This window comes from Hippopotamus amphibius, chromosome 10 (assembly GCF_030028045.1).
Source record: "Hippopotamus amphibius kiboko isolate mHipAmp2 chromosome 10, mHipAmp2.hap2, whole genome shotgun sequence".
NCBI lineage: Eukaryota > Metazoa > Chordata > Mammalia > Artiodactyla > Hippopotamidae > Hippopotamus > Hippopotamus amphibius.
This window is the reverse complement of record NC_080195.1, coordinates 50,463,824-50,483,574: the sequence shown is the minus strand read 5'-3', so window position 1 is coordinate 50,483,574 and position 19,751 is coordinate 50,463,824. Positions and strand designations below refer to the sequence as shown.

The window sequence follows — 19,751 nt, the reverse complement described above, 5'->3', positions numbered from 1 at the left end:
GATAAGAACATGCAGAACTGCTGGTCCAAAACACGTTCCTCAGAACCAGGGCACCAAAGTGCCGCCTTGTTTAGCTTGCCTCTACCCCCTCCCATCCTCAGCGGTAAAGATTCCCACCGTATGGGTCACGAAGGCCCCAGTGCAGCACCGTGCTCCTACCCTTGCCCCTCACACTCTCCCACCCCAAATCTCTGGCAAGGTTTACCTCGCTGCAGCAGTGGGTTCATTGGATAAGATGAAAACTGGGAGCTCCTGTCCGCCCCCCAGTACAGGGGTTTTTCCATCATCTGAGGGCCTAGGGCCTGAGCCTGCTTCATGTAGCGGTGGCGGGCCAGGGCTGCAGGGGAAAAAGGAGAAATGCAGACCCTCAGCCAGGGCAAGGCCCACACCTCCCACTTCACTTCTCTCCACCTAGCAGCCTTGCCAAGAGGCCACTTTCTCTCCTCAAAGCTTATTGTGACCTCTCTTGCATAGGAGTAAGAGTTAAGGGAAGTAGTGAATCAACTAGTCTTTTGGCAAGGAGCTGGGAATAAATTCCCTAGCCAAGACTCCTGCACCCTAGGAAATAAAATCTTAAAACTTGACTTCCTAGTCTTGAAAACATTTCATTGTCCTGCCCATTCCCCAGTTCACCTAAAATGTATAGGTAGATGTATAGATATTAGCAGGCAATGAAATGCCACAGGCCAAATGTAGAAGGTACAGATGCAAAGGGCTTAGAGGAGGCTGTGAGTCAGGGGCTGCTTGGGAGGATTGCCTGCTCAGAGTGGAAAAAGAAAAAGAGAAGGATGTAGATGCTGAGGTCAATGGGTAGAATTACTGGTAAAGGGAGAGGTACAGAAGAACATTTCTAGCTGGTAATGCCAGCCCCGAGTGGGAGAAAACCAGGGGGAAGAAGGCAGAGAATGCAAAAAGCTGAAGTGGATCCTTTCTACTCTTCTCCTCACTTTATTAAGTGCTGGGGTTTCCCCTAAGTAGGGGGAATCTCTAATGGGTGTGGTAGAGGCAGAGAGGGGAGAAGGGAAATACCATTTCCTTTCAGGGCAAAGCAAATAACATAAAAAAGCAGCACAAGGGATCCATAGAAATGTTTCTCCAGTCCCGTAGTTGCCGCTGGCCTGAGGCACACAACCCACAAAAAGTACAAATTAAAAACAAATGCATCTAGCTGTTTTTTTCATGAATTTCTATTTGAGGTAATTGTGATCGAGTGCACATGTCTCCCAAGCTCCTTGTCTATCCATGCATGCAGGAAATGTACTTGCGTGCTTAAGTGCAGGAAGCGCCTGCCTTAGGCCCCCAACCTGGCAACTCTCACCTCTCCCTGGGTCCTCCAAGCCCTGTGGCCACCCCTAAAACAGCAGGGCTCTGCCAGAGGCTTCCTCTTACCGCAGTAGGAGGAGGTAGAAGACAGGCATTCTGGACCCAGCTGCACAGGATGGGGGATTTGCTGAGGCCAGCAGCTGAAGGGCCATCTGGAAGGCTACCCAATGGCTCTAGCATGAAACCAACTTCCAGCAAGACAGGAAGTGGTTGCAGCCAAGCCCCCAGAAATGTCTGGCGCTCCAGCCCTGATGGTGAGTCACAGCCCAGCCTGGAGGAAATCAGATGCAAACTTAGAGCAGCTCACCTAGCTGCCACACCTTCATGCCAAAGGACAGCACTCCAGACCCTCCGAAGACAAGTTCACTTGCTCAGCGCTTTCCCAGCTCCCTATACATGCCAACTTCAGCACACATTGTGCCCTCCTTAAGATGTGCCAGTCATTTTACATGAACTAAATAACCTCAGAGAAACCTCTTAGTGTGAGAATCAGATGAGAAAGTCAGGCTTGGAGAGTTTACCTCCCCAGCCCGATGTCCCTGCTGGCGACCAGCAGAGGCAGTGTGCGACCCTGTGTCTGGCTGATGCTCAAGCCTGTACTCTTTCTGCCAAACCACAGAGTTCCCAGACTCCTTTATTTATGTGATAAAGCAAAAACACAAAACAAAACAAAAAACAAAACCCTTCCCCAGCAGTAGTACCGCCTCACTTTATTTCTCTCCGCTCAGCACCACACCTTTCAGCCCACTGCAGACTAACCTCTGCTTGAAGGCTGGGGACATCTGATTCCACCCGGAACAACCCTACCCACCGCCTGCCCCTCTAACTGAATCTTGGTTTCCTCCAGGTGATAACATTCCCCGTTTAGGCCACTTCCTTCTTCAACTCCTCCAATTCAATAGGAGGGAAAAGAATAGTTGGGCTTAACTCCGTGCTCCCCGAATGACTTTTTAATTAATGGGACCCCCTGTAGAGATGACTCCCTAGAGACCCTCCCAGATCCTCCATGAGCTTTCCTGCCAAATTTTCACGCATTCCCAAGATTAACCCACCTGCTCCCTTCTTAGCTGCCACAAACTTTTTCCCAAGGTCCCTCCCTTCCCTGATGCACTGGAACGGATGAGATGGGAATGGGAAAATATAGCCTCTGAGCTTCTCCCTTGCCCTCCTGTCCCTGGAAACAGCTCCATGGGGAAGTCTAGACTATCAGGGGTTTCTATTGCTCATCTAATAGGGAATCAGGCAATAAAATAAGAAACAGAGAGAAATTAACAAAGCTTCAAAAGACTCCTAATAAGTTATCTCTGAACCTCAGTAGTGTAAAGTGTGCCTTGGTCACCTTTAACGAGCTAGTTAAATATACAGACTCCTGGACCCTGCTCCCAGACTGGACTTCAGTCTAATACAAGGTGGAAAAATCCATGTTTTCAACAAGCTCCGAGTCGAACTGGAGTTGACGACTGTGGATTCTCAACAACATTCTGAGAATTACGGTCCTCAGGGATCGGTTTCCTTAAACACAGGCTCTGAGGGTCACGGGAACTTCAGCTTGAATCCCAACAGGTACTAGCTGCATAATTTTGAGTGAGTTTCCAAAGTGTCTGAGCGCAATCTCCTCATCTCTGAGCTGGGGAAAATAATACCTACTTCACAAAGTTGCTGCAGTTCAATAAGGTATTACCTGTGAAATGCCTAACACATGACAGACGGTCAACATGTCGTGCCTCTCCTTGTTAAAATAAATTGTTAAAGTCGCTTCTTTCACCTTAGATCCCATAGAAGACAAAAATTACACATTTGGAGACTAAACCACTGAAAGCATATTCAGTCTCATTTCTGAGGAAAACCCAGGTATGTTCTCTAAGATGACCCTTCTGTGACAACAGCTCCCCTCCTCCAAAGACTGGCAGCCAGCATCTTCTGTGCACATCACCCATGGTGCCCCTGAGGACCTCGAACTTCTTAACATTCCTTACCACCCCTCCCACTCTTACAGAGTGTTCTTCGCCCTCCCATCCCATGGTCATGCAGTCCTTTTCCTTTTTTTATTTATACTGGCTGTATACATAGTATACTGACTTGACTGGCAGTCCTTTCCGTGACATCCTCAGAAGCATCCTAGAATCTCATGCCCCTTGAACTCTTGCCATTTCAGCTTGAGGGAACCACCGGTCAATGCTGCCTGGGCCCATGCTGGTTCCACGGACCTCATATAGCCCTTCTCCCAAAGTACATAGATCTCCTTGACGGATCTAGCGACCCTGCTTCCCTCCTCCAGAGCAGCATTTTAAGCGTTCCCCACTTCTCATGTCTTCCCCTCCCTATGAACTTTCAGCTGATGACATGTCTTTGTTGAGGAAGAGGAACGAGCCCTGGACGTGGAATCAAGAGACCTAGGTCTAGTCCAGAGCTCACCGCTAACAAGCTGTGTGTAATTGTGGAAAAGCCTCTCCAGGCGTCCCTTCCCTCTGCTGAAGGCATGGGAAGGTGGGTGGCATAGCTCAGAGGTTCTCCATGTGGCCTGTGGCCCACTGCCGGGTGTGCCTAGGGGTTCTGCGGGGAGGAGGGTCAGCAACCCATCTAGAGGTGGAAGTTGTCTCTCCAGGTCCCACAATAAAATCAAGGTTCAGTGTCAACAACTTTCATCTTTAAGTTCTACTGTAGGTGGTTTACTAGTACTAAGTGAATTACCAAGGGTTACTAAACTTTGGTGTCATTTTCATTTTCTCCTCTCTGGTCCTCTGTCAACTCTCCCTGGGAAGTGGGAGCAGGTGGGGGAGGTGGGCTGTGATCGCGGACGTTCAAGAATCACTGACTTTGATCTCGAGGCTGTCTTTTGCGTCTAGAATTTTGAATTTTGCTGAAATCCAGACAGGCTGGTGTGATTTCACTCCCTCAGCTTCTTCCCTTACACCGTAAAGACCTTACACGTGTGAAGGACTTCTCTGTCTTCAGAGGGCAGGCTTCCTTTTCCTTTCCTCTCTAAAGGTAACCCTTTCACGGCAAGCCTGATGTCGCTCCCACGGGCTCCACCCCTCCTCAGCTAGTGCCTCCCTGTCCAATGCTTCCCTTCACTCTCTTTCTATTGGCCTTGGTTCTTCATCTACAAATGTGCTTCGGGCTACCTTATTCTAAAAAAAAAATCAACAAAAAATAACATATACTCTCTCCCCCTCCCGAGAGCTTTCCTTAACAACTCCCGCCCCCTCCATGTAATCTCCTCTCTTCACCAAATTTCTCAGGACAGACTCCCCAAGTGACTCACTTTGAAAGTGATCTCATCTGCTCAAGTTCAGGGATCTTTACGTGTGGCCCACATTTCTTTATCTTACCAATTCTTCTAAATGAACTCTAACCACTGAGGAGAAACCACTTTCTCCCAGAACCTGTTTATCAGCTTACGGACAGTGGATACGTTTATCTCTTGTGCTGACTGTGCCTCTAGCCCTGCCTGTTTTGAGTGCCCCACAAACCCAGGGATTCCAAGAAAGTATCTTGGGAGAGTTTCTCTCATCTCAGTCTGCATCTTACTGCTCCAGGGGCAGGGATGTCTACGTGGCATCTCGCCCAGAGGCCTCTGAAAGGTAGGGAGCTCCATAGCCCAACACCGAGTGCTCTGCTATTTCTCCTCTCTTGAAGGAGTTCGTTGGCATCTCAGCCAATCCCATGGTGATCCGCACAGACAGGTCGTGGCAGCCTCTCTTGTGGGAAACTCAGGCACTCGTAAGTCACACGAGCATACGTGCAACGCCGCACTGCTTCTGCTACTTACCAACTGTGTGCGGCCCTGACCTTCAGTCTCCTCATGTTAAATAACGATGATACCTGCCTTCTAGGGTTGGGAGGATTCAAAAGGGAAATATATGCAAAGGGCCCACACATACCAGACATCCAATAAAAGTTAGTTCTCTTTTCCTGTAAGACAGCAACCTCAGAACATAGGCCTGAAACTAGATTCAGAGATTGACCTTCTTGACATTGTAGATTAGGTTTTGTTTCTATTTTAAGGGCCCATTTCTTATTTTTTTCTTTTAAAAAGTTTTCTTTCAAATAGGCCAAAATGATAAGAGTGGTTATATCCCGGTACCTAGATTAGTCTTTTCATTTTCCTACATTTCACATTTTCTACAAGGTAACACTTTACTTATATCATCAGGAAAAGGAAATGTTACTTTAAAATCATAAAAACTCCTTCCATTTAAAGCTGTTGATTCCATCTCTTTAGTAACGAAAGATCTTTGTAGAATAAACTTTTTTCTTTTGCCTTCACCAGATTTTTTAGGGCATGTCAGAATTCTGTTTTAAAAGGTCAAATTTAAGCCCAAAAGAAGATTCCATTCGAGCAAGGTCTTCTTCCGCCCCCTTTCCTTTGTCTAAAACTGAGGCTCTCAGGGTGTGGCCCCCAGACTGGCAGCACTGCACCCTCTGTGAACTTTTGAGAAATATAAATTCTCAGGCCCACCCAAGACCGATTAAATCAGAAACTCTGAAGATGGAGCCCTCCAGGAGGTTCTTCAGTTTGAGAACCCCTGCTCCAACCTCTCTCTCTTATCTGTTCTTTTTCAAATCGTCTCTGAGAAGTGGACGTCTCTCTCACTGCTCCATGCAAACCACTCCCTCCGGCCACCTCGTGTCTAAGCAAGGTCAGTGCTGGGAACACATACTAGAGCACAGGCATATCAGGGCCGCTGAGGAAAGGCCATCGGTAGGCAGAGCCACCTGCAGGAGGCCTTGGGCAGGCTAGGAGGTGAACAGGCAGAAGTCCTCCCACTTGGCTCTATGGCTTCCCTAAGCATCATTTTCTGGGCTGAGGCCAAAGACCTCTGAGCCTCGGACGGGAGAAGGGCACGGAGGAGAACCTGGAAGAAGCCACGGCTTTGCGCCGAGCACATGAAACTCATCTGCCCGGGGCACGAGGCGCCTGCGCCGCCCCCCCCCACGGCTCCTCCTCCCCTCTCACCTTCTTCGGGGCAGCAGCAGCGGGTGGGACAGCAAGGGCAGCGGAGGTAGCAACAGCAGCACTGAGGACAGCACTGGCACCAGCACACTCCGATCAGCAGGAGCAGGAGGAGGGCACCCAGGATGATGAAAATCACCGTCAGCCAGTCTGCAGGGGAGACGCCGGGCAGGGGCTGAACTAAACATGCAGGGGCACGCTTCGGGTTGTAACATTCTCGTGGTCGGATCAACACAGCTCTTGACCTACAGGTTAAGGCTGAGCCACGTACAGGCAAAACAAAAAACAGCCACAAAAAACTGTTTCGCTGTGGTAAGGGCACGTCAGAGGCTGGCTACCGACAGCAACAACCTAGGCTTGCCTGTTTCTGTTTTTCTTTTTTTTCTGCGTGTAAAAGTGTCACAGTGGGGTGGCCAAACAGAAAGCTCCAGGAGCACTTACGCAGGACCATGAGCTTCACTTCCTTATCGGGGTCTCCTGACGTGTCCCCTGGAGCCTCAATGGTGCAATAATACACTCCATGGTCCCACCACATCACTTCATGAATCACAAGGTCCGCTCCTGCAGTGGGGGATGGGAAGGGGCCAGTAGTTAAAGGAGAGGGCACTGCTTTCTTTTCTTTCCTTTTAAGCTCTTTAATGAAGTATAATTGTGCCAGTTTCTGCTGTACACCAGAGTGAATCAGCTGTATTTATACACATATCCCCATATCCCCTCCCTCCTGTAACTCCCTCCCACCCTCCCTATCCCACCCCTCTAAGTCATCACCCACCATCGAGTTGATCTCCCTGTGTTATGCAGCAGCTTCCCAATAGCCATCTACTTCACATGTGGTAGGGCATACATGTCAACGCTACTCTCTCACACTGGTTTCTGATCTATGGTAGCTTCAAGTCCCCAGCACTGTACTTACCACATCCCAACAGGGCCTCTCAGAGTTCAGAGAAAGGCCTCAATTCCTTCCTTTGCGACTCTCTTCTTTCCCCAAACAACATAAAGCTGGCAGAACTGACCATTCATTGAGCCCTACTAGGTACCTTGAAAGGATTTTGGATACAGCACGTCAATTACTTCCCAAAACAACTCTAAGTGGGTGAGGTAGGGATTACCGGCTATCTCCCAATGTCTATTCTCTCCTCTCATGGTCCTAGAACTTCTGGTCATGTACACGGCCATCCAGAATAAAGTCGCTATTTCCCATCCTCTCTTACAGATGGACACGGACACGTAACTCAGTTCTGGTGGACAGAATGTGAGCAGAAGTGTCACATGATGGCTCCCAGGGACTTTCCTAAAAACAGTGTAGGAACTTCATTGCACCTTCCTTTTTCATCTCTTCTTCTACTCTGTTACCTGGAAAGCAAACATGACAGCTGCCATCCTGGACCAGAGGAAGGAGATAACATTCTTGGTGAGCTGGAAGGAGCTTCGGTCCCTGAGGACTTAATGGAAAAAAGCCACCACACTAGTTCTGGTCTGTCCACCTCCAAATTTATACACGAGAAGAAACAAACTTCTTTATTGTTTAAGACTAATATTTTGGGCTTTTGTTTACTCACAAACTTAATCTTGATACAGAGGGTAGGATTATTAGCTGCATTTCACATGAGGAAACTAAGACTAGAGGAAGCTAGAACAAAGAGAGGTAACAAAGGTAGGTTCAAACCCAAAGCTGGTGCCCTTAACCACTAAGCTCTACTGTCCTCTCCAAACTGGGTGGAAAACTCCACGGCCGGGACTCCCCCCCAGTTGTGAACACATACTTCTGAAGCTTGAAGGGACAGGTGAGATGAACTTGAATAAGTAAGGATGAAATGCCAGTATTTTAAGAGTAAATGTTACTCAAGAAAAGAATTTCAGTTTTTGTGCGCACCAAGCATCCACCTCGTTAAGACAGGTGAATGCTATGTTCATGTTTAGTAAATGCAACAAATGTCCACTAACAACCTTTCGTGGGTCCAGCACTGTGTCAGACTCTGTGGAAGGTCAAACAAGACCTGTCTCTGTCCTGAAAGGGCTTAAAGTCCAGTTAGAGGCATCAGGGCAGCTCCTACAACCCTACTACTCCAGCCACAGTAAGTACCAGGAGACACCTTCAAATTCTTAAAGACCTTCGTTATAAGACTTGCTCCTGCTCAGTTGGCAGTTGTGGCTGCAATTCTTTATTATCTGTTTGTCAAGAGATATTTATTGAGGAAATGAAACAAACATGCGAGGTCACGCACCACTGGAGCTAACTTTGACTTCTGTTTCCTTCTCTTTCTACGTCAGTCCCTACGATTTTTTTCCTACTCATGATTTTCCAAACCCGCTGCCTTTCCCAGAAACAAGCTTGCCCCAGACTTGGAAAAGTGGTGAAAGTGCTTTGGAGGGAAGTCCCCCTCCAAGGTTTATGTGTGTTCTAAACCTGCCCCAATTTTATTAGAGACATAAAGATTATTTCAAGGATGTCAGAGTAATGAGGACATTCAGATATGTTAGTATTTTGAATGATCCAAGAACTGATTTGACACGGTCTTCTCAAATGATGCAAACACAGTCATAAAAGTATCAGAAAACAAGGGCTCCAAGAAGTCACAACAAGCCTGAAGTTAAAAATTAAAACCAAGGGGAAATTCCACCTTCCCACAGGAGTAAGAAGGAGGCAGTCTGACCCAAAGGTGGTTGGGAGTGAAGGTTGTAGACAGTGCTGCTCAAAATTGGAAAAAAAGACAGAAAACCAGGGAGTATCACCTATGGGGACTTTCATCCTTCAAAAACTGTGAAGAGACTTTAAACTTTGAGGTCAGGTCAGAGCTAATTCTGTGGGCTCTGGAGAACGTAGAGTCACCCTGAAGCTCTGAGGGTGCACCTGGAAACCAGAAAAGGACAGATGTTCCCTAAGGCTGAGAGTTCAAGGGCTGACTTGGAAAGCTCAGAGGTTGAATGTAACTGGATCAGACTTATGTATTATAGTCAAGGTATTATACACAAAGTCGGAAGCAATTTTTAAACTGGCTTGATCTACCTCTAAACAGTCACAGAATAGTCACTGATTTCCTCACATTGTTGCTATGGGTACCCTGAGTGGCCTTCTAGGTGTATTCTCTCTTTTTTTTTTTTTTTTTCACTTTTAACCAGCCAATACTTATTTAACCCTGCACACAAAGAGCCTATCATTGAGATAGGCTCTAAATTCTGTGCCAATAACCCACCACAGCAGTCCTGGATTCCAAGACAGGCATGTGGGACGCTGACCCATCCATTCAAAAGTGTGCTGAGTGATCGCAGCTAAAGCTCACTGCACACTGGATGTTCGCTAAGTGCTTTATACATATCATCTCACTTAATCCTGACAACTCTCCAAGAGGTACAGACTATGGCAAGTCCCATCTTACAGAAATTGAGGCTAAAAAAATGGAAGGGACTTGCCCAAGTTCGCACGCTCTGTAAGTGCAGGACAGGGACTACGCCTGAGTCTGACTCCAGAGCCAGGACTGACCGCTACTCTCTATACTCCCACAGAGAAAGCATACGCTTTATAAATAGCTTTCCGATGTCACGTTTGATACTCACTTCGGTATGGGGAGACAGAGGCCATTAGGCCCATCTCTCAGATGCAGTAACAGAGAAAAGAATGGGTCTGCTGCCGGTGGCTAAGCAAGAGCGTGGAAGCACGGGGGCACCCACCCGGCTGTTGATTCTAGGCACGATGCTATTTCCTTTACCAGTGGAGGGTGAGGGTCGAAGGTGGCCATCTACTTGGGAACCCCTACTTCCTTAGATTTGGGCAACAAGGGTGGCCAGAGGGCAACTCAGGAGCCTGGGGTTCGAGCAGGCCCTGAGAGCAATTTGTGGAAGGAGTCAAGGGAGCCTGAGCCACACGTTAGCCCTGAATCACAGGAAAGCAAAGGAAACTGCCCACTCCCAGACCTTTAGCCAAAGCTGTAGGATGTCTTCTTGCCTGAGACCAGCTTCCAGGGTAGTGACTTCAGATGGTGTGGTACATTCTGAGCAACTGGCACTTTCCTCAAAAAATGAAAGTGACCAAGTAGACCATCAGGCAGCAGAAAAAAAGGGAAATCCCCACAGTGACTCAGCCCGCTGGGCCTGGTGTCTACACACCTCTCCACCCCCAGCTCCCTGCTGCCTCCGCACTCACGGTTCTGGATGGTGATCTTGCGCTGCCGGTAATCCACGCCCAGCACGGGCTCGTTCTGCCCCCGCCGCTGGGCCACGATGCGAACCTCCCGCTGGCTGTCATTGCAGTCGTTGGATGGGTCCTGGCCCAGGGATAAAGCCGCCTGGTACGCTGGGGAGAGGAGACACACCCAAGTCACACAGCAGAGGGGAATTCCCATGAAGAAAGGTGCCCTTAGGGGTCCCTGGAGCAGTGAAGCGTCTCAATTTTTCCTGAGCCTATGCATCCCCTGGGAATCTTCTTAAACATGAAGATTCTGATTCTGGAGTGGGGATCTGAGATTCTCTGTTCCTAATGAGCCCCCAGGTGATACCAATGGCCCACACTTTGAGCAGCAAGACTCCAGACCCCTCTAATAGGCCATCAATTCCAAATCCTGCCTGCATCCCCATCTCCCACCCCAATTCCCCTTGCCTCATTTTCAAAGTCACCCCAGAATCTGCTCCCATAGGGTTCATCCACCTGCCCTTGCAATACCAGTTTTGAGAGCTGTTAAATTTTCTGGTGATAAATGCCTACTACCTGATTCCTCCTACCTTCCCTCTTAATGTAGGCATTTTAAGGGTAACCCCCAGGAAACAATGCTTCAATTTAGAGAGGGGTGTTCTGGGGACAATGTCAGGCTCCATGGGTGGCTCAGACAGTTAGCTTTTAGAGTTCATATTGTAAGCTATTAGGGCTAAAAAAGGTAAAGCTGATGTCTCCCCCTCCTTTTCCTCATCTCAGGAAGCTCAGTTCCTTCCTGTGAACAGCATTTCTACTTCTGTTCTCCAAATTTCCAATGGTTAATTGTCCCAGGCTGGTGGTGGGGATCTGGGTTCCTTTGTTTCTTGAGAGAGGTAGAGGTGGACAGCTAGAGAAGACCTCTGGTTCCAGACAGCAGGACTGACACGAGTGGGGCGGTTGTTACTAAGAGGTAGGATTTGGCTAAGTGCAGGGAGAGCTGCACAGCACTCAGAGATGTCCAACGATGAGCAGGCTGCCTGTGGGCAGTGAGCTCTGCATCACTGAGAGTGTTTAGTCTGCAGGGGAATGACTGTCCACCCGGAAGGCTGGCTCTAGAAGAGAATGTGACAGTAGGTGGGAGGCACACAAATGACTACTCCTCATGTGTCATGGGGGCAGGAGGGTAGGAGTCTTCTTGTCTGCATTCGGAGGCGGTGGGGGTGATGTGAGGCAGATCTACATCCTCATCTTGGTGCACGGGCAGGCAACCAGGAATGACCTGGGAGGCAGGATTTGCTCTGCCTTTTACTTAATGTTTAAGCTGCCTTAATTTATTTTAGAACAAGGCGGGACATAAATTTTAAAATAAATAAATAGTATGTGACCCTGAATAAGTTATTTCATCTACTGGCCTCAGTTTATCTGTAAAACAAGGGCACTGCATTCAGTGATCTTTCTGGCTCCTTCTCACTAAAAGGCTTGGTAACCCTAAATAATTCCTACACCCTAACGGCAGTACTTCACAGAAGGAGCCCGGGAGAGCGAGGGGTGGGGAGAAGGGCACTCACACGCAGAGTAGTAATCAAAGATGGGGTCCTTGCAGAAGGACTTGAAGCGCCACGTCACCACCACATCCTGGAGCTGGGCAGAGGTGGTGTAGTCACATTTGAGGACGACGGAGGCAAACAGGGTGACGTAGCGCTCCGTGTGCTGGACCGTCACCAGCAAGGACACACACCCTGCAGCCAAGAGCAGGAGACATTGCTGAAGGCCAGACCGGGTCTCTAAGGGTGCCCTGCTTCTCTTCATGGGACAATAGAAACCATGCGCACAAGAAACACACTGCCTGACTGGCTGGGAGCAGCTCAGGCAGTCTGTGCTCTTACTCGGCCTGGGCAGGGCTGAGGCCCAGACACCCTGGAGGGGATGGAGGAGAAAAAGAGCGAAAACCATGACTCCCACGTGGCTCACAGTCCATAGGGAGTGACAACGCATCCAACAATGATAAAGAAACAGTATTAAAAGAAGGCCATGTATGTACTGGAGTGACTTTGCTAATATATGTACTTTTTCATGTCACTTCTCTTCTCAAAATGCTTTCCCATTTCCCTAAGGATAAAGTCTGACCTCTGTACTCTGGCCTAGGAGGCCAGTCAGGTCTGCCTTCAGCCCTTCTCTGCGACCTCATCTCCCTTCATGCCCCACCCGACTCAGGGCTTCAGCCACTCAGGACTTGCCGCAGTCCTTCCGCTGTTGGATCGCTGTCTTCCCAGGTCCACCCACACGTACATCTCTTGGCTGGAGCACCCCTCCACGTCACCAGATGCCACTCCAGTCCCTTCACCAGGCTAAGTGCTATTTACAAGAATCCTCCTATGACTGCACGTCTGGCAGAAGGGCCTTCCTCTGTTTGTCCCCGGTGCCTCATCCTGCCCTCAGGCAGCGCTTTTCACACTTCTCAGGGATGGCCTGTCTACTGTAGGCTCTGAGAAGGCCGATTGGGTTTGCCTCTGACTCCCTTTTCAAACACAAGAGCCTCACACTGTGCCTGTCACCTCCTTGGCACCTAACAAATGTTTGTGGAATAAATGATGGAATGAATGACCCGTGAAAACTGGCAGTACAACATAAGCACAAAGCAAATAAAACAAAAACGATCAGACTGCAACACATTTCATCACGAAAGACTTAAAGGAACTAACAATTTTTCTTTTTACTGTTTAAAAAACTCTCTCCCCTTACCCTCCAAATCCATGAAAATACTGAAAGCTCCACGTCTGTGCTGATGAGGAACCAGGGGGCACAGAAATGCCAGGTGGGACTTTGACATGGTCAGAGGGCCACACACAACCAGCATCTTCACAGGCTTCTATGTCAGTATGGACTCTAGGCCAAGTTACAGGGGCCTTTTCATAGGAGATTTAGTGTGGGGCAGTAGCACTCAAACTTGAGGAGGACTCGTGACAGACCAGATCACGGCCAGCAGCAGTTTCTAATTCAGTAGGACTTGGGTGGCACCCAAGAACTTACATTTCTAACAGATTTCCAGGAGATACTGATACTACTTCTCTGAGCACCATACTTTGAGAACCACTGGTGTAGACTGGCTGAAATAAACCCAGGCTCTGGACTCAGATACAACTGGGTTCAAATCAAACTGAACTACTCACTTGGACATTGGACAAGTTATTTACTTTCTCTGAGCTTGTGTTTCCTCAGCTATGAATGGAGATTATAACGGCACTAACCTAATCAGTTCCTTGCATTCTTGCAAGGAGATAATCCACTTCCAGCAGTTGGCATTGTACCTGGCAAGGGGCGGGCATATATGCTGTCACGTTAGTGACAGTGTATGAGTCTTTTTCCTTTTTTCCCCTTATTATGAGGGCTAAGGAGAAAGGGGTTCAAACTGGGAGTCTCCAATAGAGCTCTCCAGTGGAGCTGCCTTCATTTTGACTGACTGACTTCCATAAACAAAACAAATACAGTCACCCCCCTTACAGAGCAGCTGGGTGGGCCTGGCTCAGTGGCCAGAGCCACAGGGTTCTGGGTCCTGCCTCGCCTTCTGGACACAAGCCTCACAAGACAGTCCACCGTGGTTTACGAGGGGCACCAGCAGCCACGTGTCTCATGTCCACAGAGAAAGACAGCAGGATGCTGCTTGGGACGGGCTCTGGTCCCCAGAAATGACCTGAGCCATCTCCAGGCCTGGCTGTCATGAGGATGTGTCAGTAACAGCCATGCTAGAGAGAGCGCCTACAGAAGTGTGGGGGAGACCCGTGGGTGGGAAGCATCATAGAAGGAAGAGATTTAAGCTAGACCCTAAAACCCAGGTAGGATTAAGATGCTATGTGAAAAACAGGTAGAGGGTAGAGAGACTTATTGCATCAGGATGGAAGAAGGGAGTGAGCAAAGGCCTGTAGCAGGAAGGGGCAGTTCCTTGGAGAACCTGGAGGGAACCAACCCCGCTGACGCCTCTGGCTTTATGGGAGACAGAGGATAAATGAGGCGAGCTGATGGTGGGGAGATGGGGTGGGGTGTAGATTGCACTCCAGAGTCTATTTCTAGTTAATAAATAATCACTGGAGGCTTTTCTGAAGACGAGTAATAAGGTGAAAGTGGTGTTTTCAGGAAGATGGATGACTTCCTTATTTAGTCGTGAATGGGAAAAGAATATCATTTTGAAAATAAGCCTTGAGGAGTTTGGGGGAAATAGCTGCTGTCTCTACTAGCTGTAGGATTCCTGGAAATCAGTCCAATCAGAATGGAAGAGCTAATGACTAGTATCTCAAGCCTAACAAGGATCATTTCATAATCTGATTTTTTATTTTTGCTTCTCCATCCTCACCACTTCTTTGTTCTTTTCCAGAACTGATCCGAAGTAGACCTTGAAGCTTTTACCCAACACAGCTTTAAGTGAATAGCAGAAACAGGTACAGATTTGACAATAAGTAGGATGGCACTGTCAACACTAGCTTATTTTCTTCAGTAATGTGCACGGATTGGAATAGGGAGAAAAACACTGATTTGTGGTCTAAGCAAAATCTTAGGGTTCACAAAGCACTTTCAAATATTCTCTTTTACTCACTAAATATGAGCCCTGGGAGGAAACAAGTTGTGCTGTTGCATACACAGTAAATCTGAGATTGGATAAGGCAAGTCGTTCATCTGTGGTCATTCATTCTCTAAGGGGGTTGGAGCCACGAATCTGCCCCTGAGCAGTCTCTTGCCACTCTACCCAACTATTCTTTAAATAAAGGAAGATGTCTGGTATTCAACAGCTTTCAAATAATTAGTGCATGGGGCCAGGCTACACAGGCAATAATTAATATACAACAGGCAGCAGTTACCTTAATACTGTGATTAATAAACTACATGTTCTTTATTTTGCTGAATGGTAATTTCATACAAATGACAGTTTATTCAAAGGCCTCCAGTCAACATTATTTGCACTGAGGTGGAATAATATCTGCAGGGGGTTAGCACAGGTTTGCTGGGAGTCAGAGAAAAGTATTTGGTTGCAGCCAGAAGCTGCTCTGGGGTAGCTCTGAAGATGGCTGAATCTGACACCCTGGGGCAGAAGAATGGGAACAAGGGTGACCACTTCATCACCAAATGCTCACGCAGCTGCTCTTCCACCAATGCCCTAATTATGGACAAACCACATGTGGGGTGACATAACCCACCTTTACCAATGTCAGCACTGGCTTTGTTGCCTGGTACTACTCTTTCATCCTCTAATTTCATCCCTTATGTGAATTTTGAGCCTGGAAATATGCCAGGTTCCCACATATTTGACCACACTGAGCTCACTCACACTCCCTCCAGGGATGAGTTAGCCCTACAGCATCCTGCAGAGCTCCCAGACCTTCACCCCTTGCCCACCCTCCCGTGGAGAGTGGCCGAGAGTCTCAGGACAAAAGGTGCTGAGAAACCAGCAAATCTTTCTCCCTTCTTCTCAGCTGTTGCTCTGCATCTCAGCATCTACTGTGTACCAGGTAATGCACATATGTTGTCTCTAAGCCTCACAAAATTCCCTAGGGAGGGGTCAGCCCAGCTCATATCTGTGGGCAAAAGTTCAGAGACTGGAATAAGCCAAGCCCTCTCGGCCTCAGGATTTGAACTCGGGGTCTCGCTCACACCAAATCCAATCTTTCCCAAGAAGGCAAGCCTGACCTCCCAAGTCGAAGTCAGGCCCTGGACTCTCAAAAAGCAGGAGGAATTTCCAGATTGGGAGGAAGAGAAAGGAAGTAGCAAGACAGCCCATTTCAAAGGCAGAAACCTATCTTTGCCTTTAGCCTCTAATTTCTCTGTAAAACTAACCACACTGGGGATGCACAGTATGAAGCAGGTCCAGTTTTCAAGAAGAGACTAAGGGCAGCAGAATCTGGGCTGAAAATATGGAGAGATTCAAAAGGATAAGTGTTCTGTTTATACACGTCCTGGTTGCATCTTTGCTCTTTTAAACCTAGTGCTATGAGTTTTCAAATTCTTAAATGTTCTTTCTCTTCTTAAATTCCCTTCATCCTGTGGCACCTCCTTCTCCCCAGTTCATCGCCATCTCATTTCCTAGTTTTATCTACAATTTTCTCTTGAAAACTTTAATTCTGGAAACTGATTTCTGAGTTCAAGTTCTGCTTCCACTCCCCTACTAGCTAAGAGACCCGACAAGTTATTTCCAAACTACATCTGCTTTTTATCTACAAAATTGGGATGATGATAATACAAGCTTGATAGGGCAATAGTGAGGATTAAATGCGATAAATACGTCCAGCATTTAGCAAAGAGCCTGGCACACGACAAACACTCAATAAACATTAGCCATTATTTGTATTATTTGTTCTCATCTTGCCCACTTTAAGAGGCTGAGGTGAACTGAGAACAGCATGTAAAAGCATTCTTAAAAAATTAAAATGATACAAATGTAAGCTATCATGACTGCCTTCTCTTTGCAAAATGAGCTAGTGCGTTAAAAGCTTTTAAAGCTGTGTCTTACCTGGCAAACCCACGCACAGTTTGTCTCCTCTGTGAAAGAGGAAGGGAGCTCTGTAAGGGTGGAAAGGTAACTTCAGATGAGATGACAGAGCTCATGGGAAGGAGGGAAGGGGAAGGGGATTCTCTGTTTCCCGCCATGAGGTACTTTCCAAGACTTCGCTGCCGTGCAGAGTGGGGCTACCATCCTGCAGTAAAGTGCAAGGAAAATACACCAATGAAAAAAAGAGCATCTTTACAAGTAAATGGCATGTGTTCCCAAACAGATGCATATCTTTGCACATTTATCAGCCTGTCTTCCCTGGGTAGTGTCAGAGTGGGCAAGATGTATTATAGTTTCTAGAACATCTTATCCATACAGCATAGGGACAGAGGTACAAAACTTTTTTTTTTTTTTTTAAACTAAGAATCATTTTCGGGAGACTGGACGGCATTTCCCCTCCTCCACATGAAGGGTCCTGCTTGGAAGGGAGTGGCAGGCAGGGCGGAGAGCGAGGTCTTTCCCAGCAAGAGGTAGGGGCCTAATGCTGCCTCTTGATTCCTGTTTTTCAGGCACCCAGGCACCTCTGCTCCACTAAGCAGGTTAACAAAAAGTACACAGGTTTAATCCTATCAGAGTTTATGTTAGGGCAAGCTATCTCCCCAAGCATATTTACCAGCGGTACTTGTTACATTTCCTTAGATAACAGTGCAAACAGGACAGGAATCAAGGGGAAGAAGGCCTGGCAATGCGTGGACAAGAAGCAAAGGATGGAGAGAGCTAGGAGAGGGGAAAAGGGGAGAAAGAAGCAGGTTGGGGCAAGGGAGGAATTATGTCTACGTACTGCACATTTAACAAAGGTCTGGGTGCGCTTCTCGACAGTATTAGGCTTGGGGTGGCAGGAGCCTATGGCTACCCTGGGGAGGAAACTGGTAACTAGTGAGCACTTCGATGCTGGTCGGCATAGTACTGGGGGCTTTATTATACAGTATGTAATGTAACCTTGGCAAACCCCCATGAGATCACCCTTATTTTTATCTCAATTTCACAGATGAGGAAAATCCTCAGGGAAATTAAGTAACTAGTTGGAAGCCACACAGCTAGTAAATAGCAAAACTAGATTTAGGCTTATACCTCTACAATCCCAAATTCTACCGTTTCCACTGTACCACCTGGCTTCTGGATAAGTTTCCTAATGGTGGAGGTTTAACCCTTTAAAGGACATTTACAAATTTATTTTAACCATTTTGTAGAGAAACCCCTTTTTTCCTTTTTTATTTATAAATGAGATAAATAATAAGAAACTTCCAACAATAGAAAAGGGTATAAAGTAAAAAGTTCCTCCTTGCTCACCATGCACTCTGCTCTCCAGAGGCACTATAATTTGGTGTCTATCCTCCACATCTTTTCCTACTCTGTTTTTTTAAAAAAAATTAAAAATTAACCATATTATGTACACTGACTTGCAACTTTGGTTTTTCTTCAAACTAATCAGATATCATTATATTCTATCTCAGTACATATAGATCGATTTTTTTTTAGTGGCTGCATGAAAATTCACTACATACATGAGCCATAATTTACCCATTTTTCTACTGATGGGCATTTAGGTTGTTTCTAACATTTCACTATTACCAAAAATGCTGAAATACCTTGTTGAAATGAATACCTTTATACTATATAAAGTATCTCTTCACATGCACGCTTTTATTCTAGCAGGATGTATTTCTCAAAGAGAGATTGCTGGGTCAAAAGGGATAAGGCTTTTATATTTTACTAGATAATTCAGGAAAGAAATTCATATTCCCATCAACAGTGGGTGACACTCCCATGTTTCACCACAATCTTTCCAACAGGGGAAAATATCAATCTTTAAAAAATTTTTGATAAACTACTAGATGAAAAAAATAGCCCCTCAGGTGGTTTGAATTTGATATCCTTTGGTTATTAGGGGTAGAAGACAACAAGACCTGGTTGAGAGGCAGATGCTTGGGGTTTCCCAAAGTCAGTCGCTCAGGTCAGTGACTCATCTGTGTCCCCACATGCTAATCTCAGAGCACATGCAAATTCAAGTCTCACCAGAATGACAAATTTCTGTGTGCCCTGGGCCTTCAGAGGTCACTCATTCACTCATTTACTGAATACCTACTATGAGCCAGGCGCTGTTCCAGATGATGGGGGTAGTGTAGCTAATGAGAGAGACAGGGTCCCTGCATTCTTGGAACTTCTACTGCTCGTGGGAAAGTCAACAATAAGTAAATACATAAACAAGGTACTTCTGGTATGGCTAAGCTTTATAGGATTGCTTAGAAACTGCTAGAACTTTGAATAACAAATCCTACTACTGTACCAGAAGAGCCAAGACAGACACACGGGTCCAAATCCTCCTCATAGCTCTTGGTTGTTTCAGAATCTAAATTGGCCCCCAAATCTAAATCCTCTTCCTCCTGTACAAACCTGGGCTTCTTCCCTATTTCCTATCTCAGTGAATAGGTAAGAATGAAAACTAGGAATCGTCCTTGATTTCTCTTTCTTCCTCACACTCCATATAAAATCTAATATCAAATTGGGTTTATTTATCTCCTAAGTATTTCTAGAATCTCTCTCTCTCCATCGTCACCATCAGCCTAGCACAAGCTATCATCACTTCCAGCCTGGATACTGCTTCAGCTTAACTGGTACCTACACATACTCTGGTTTTCCTCCATGTGGGTTCCATACTGCTGTCCGTCTCCCAACTCTCTCCTTAAATATCTCCAAAAGCTGTCCATTGTTCTTAAGATAAATATAAAGACTCCTGCCATGACCCACGAGGCCATGCATATCTGATCCTACCCACCCCAGCCTCCTTTCCACCACACGTCCGGTGGCTT

The 19,751-nt window shown here is 46.9% G+C and overlaps 1 protein-coding gene across 1 annotated transcript in view; it reads right to left on the bottom strand.

Annotated features, from left to right (window-relative positions):
• Positions 1 to 19,751, bottom strand: part of ILDR1 (immunoglobulin like domain containing receptor 1) — a 32,430-nt gene that overhangs the window by 8,362 nt on the left and 4,317 nt on the right. The window contains exons 2-6 of the mRNA XM_057697755.1: positions 11,975 to 12,145; positions 10,422 to 10,571; positions 6,722 to 6,841; positions 6,284 to 6,430; positions 206 to 337 (exon numbers count right to left, since the gene is read on the bottom strand). Coding sequence (XP_057553738.1) covers positions 206 to 337; positions 6,284 to 6,430; positions 6,722 to 6,841; positions 10,422 to 10,571; positions 11,975 to 12,145 — 720 coding nt within the window. The remainder of the gene's footprint in view (positions 1 to 205; positions 338 to 6,283; positions 6,431 to 6,721; positions 6,842 to 10,421; positions 10,572 to 11,974; positions 12,146 to 19,751) is intronic.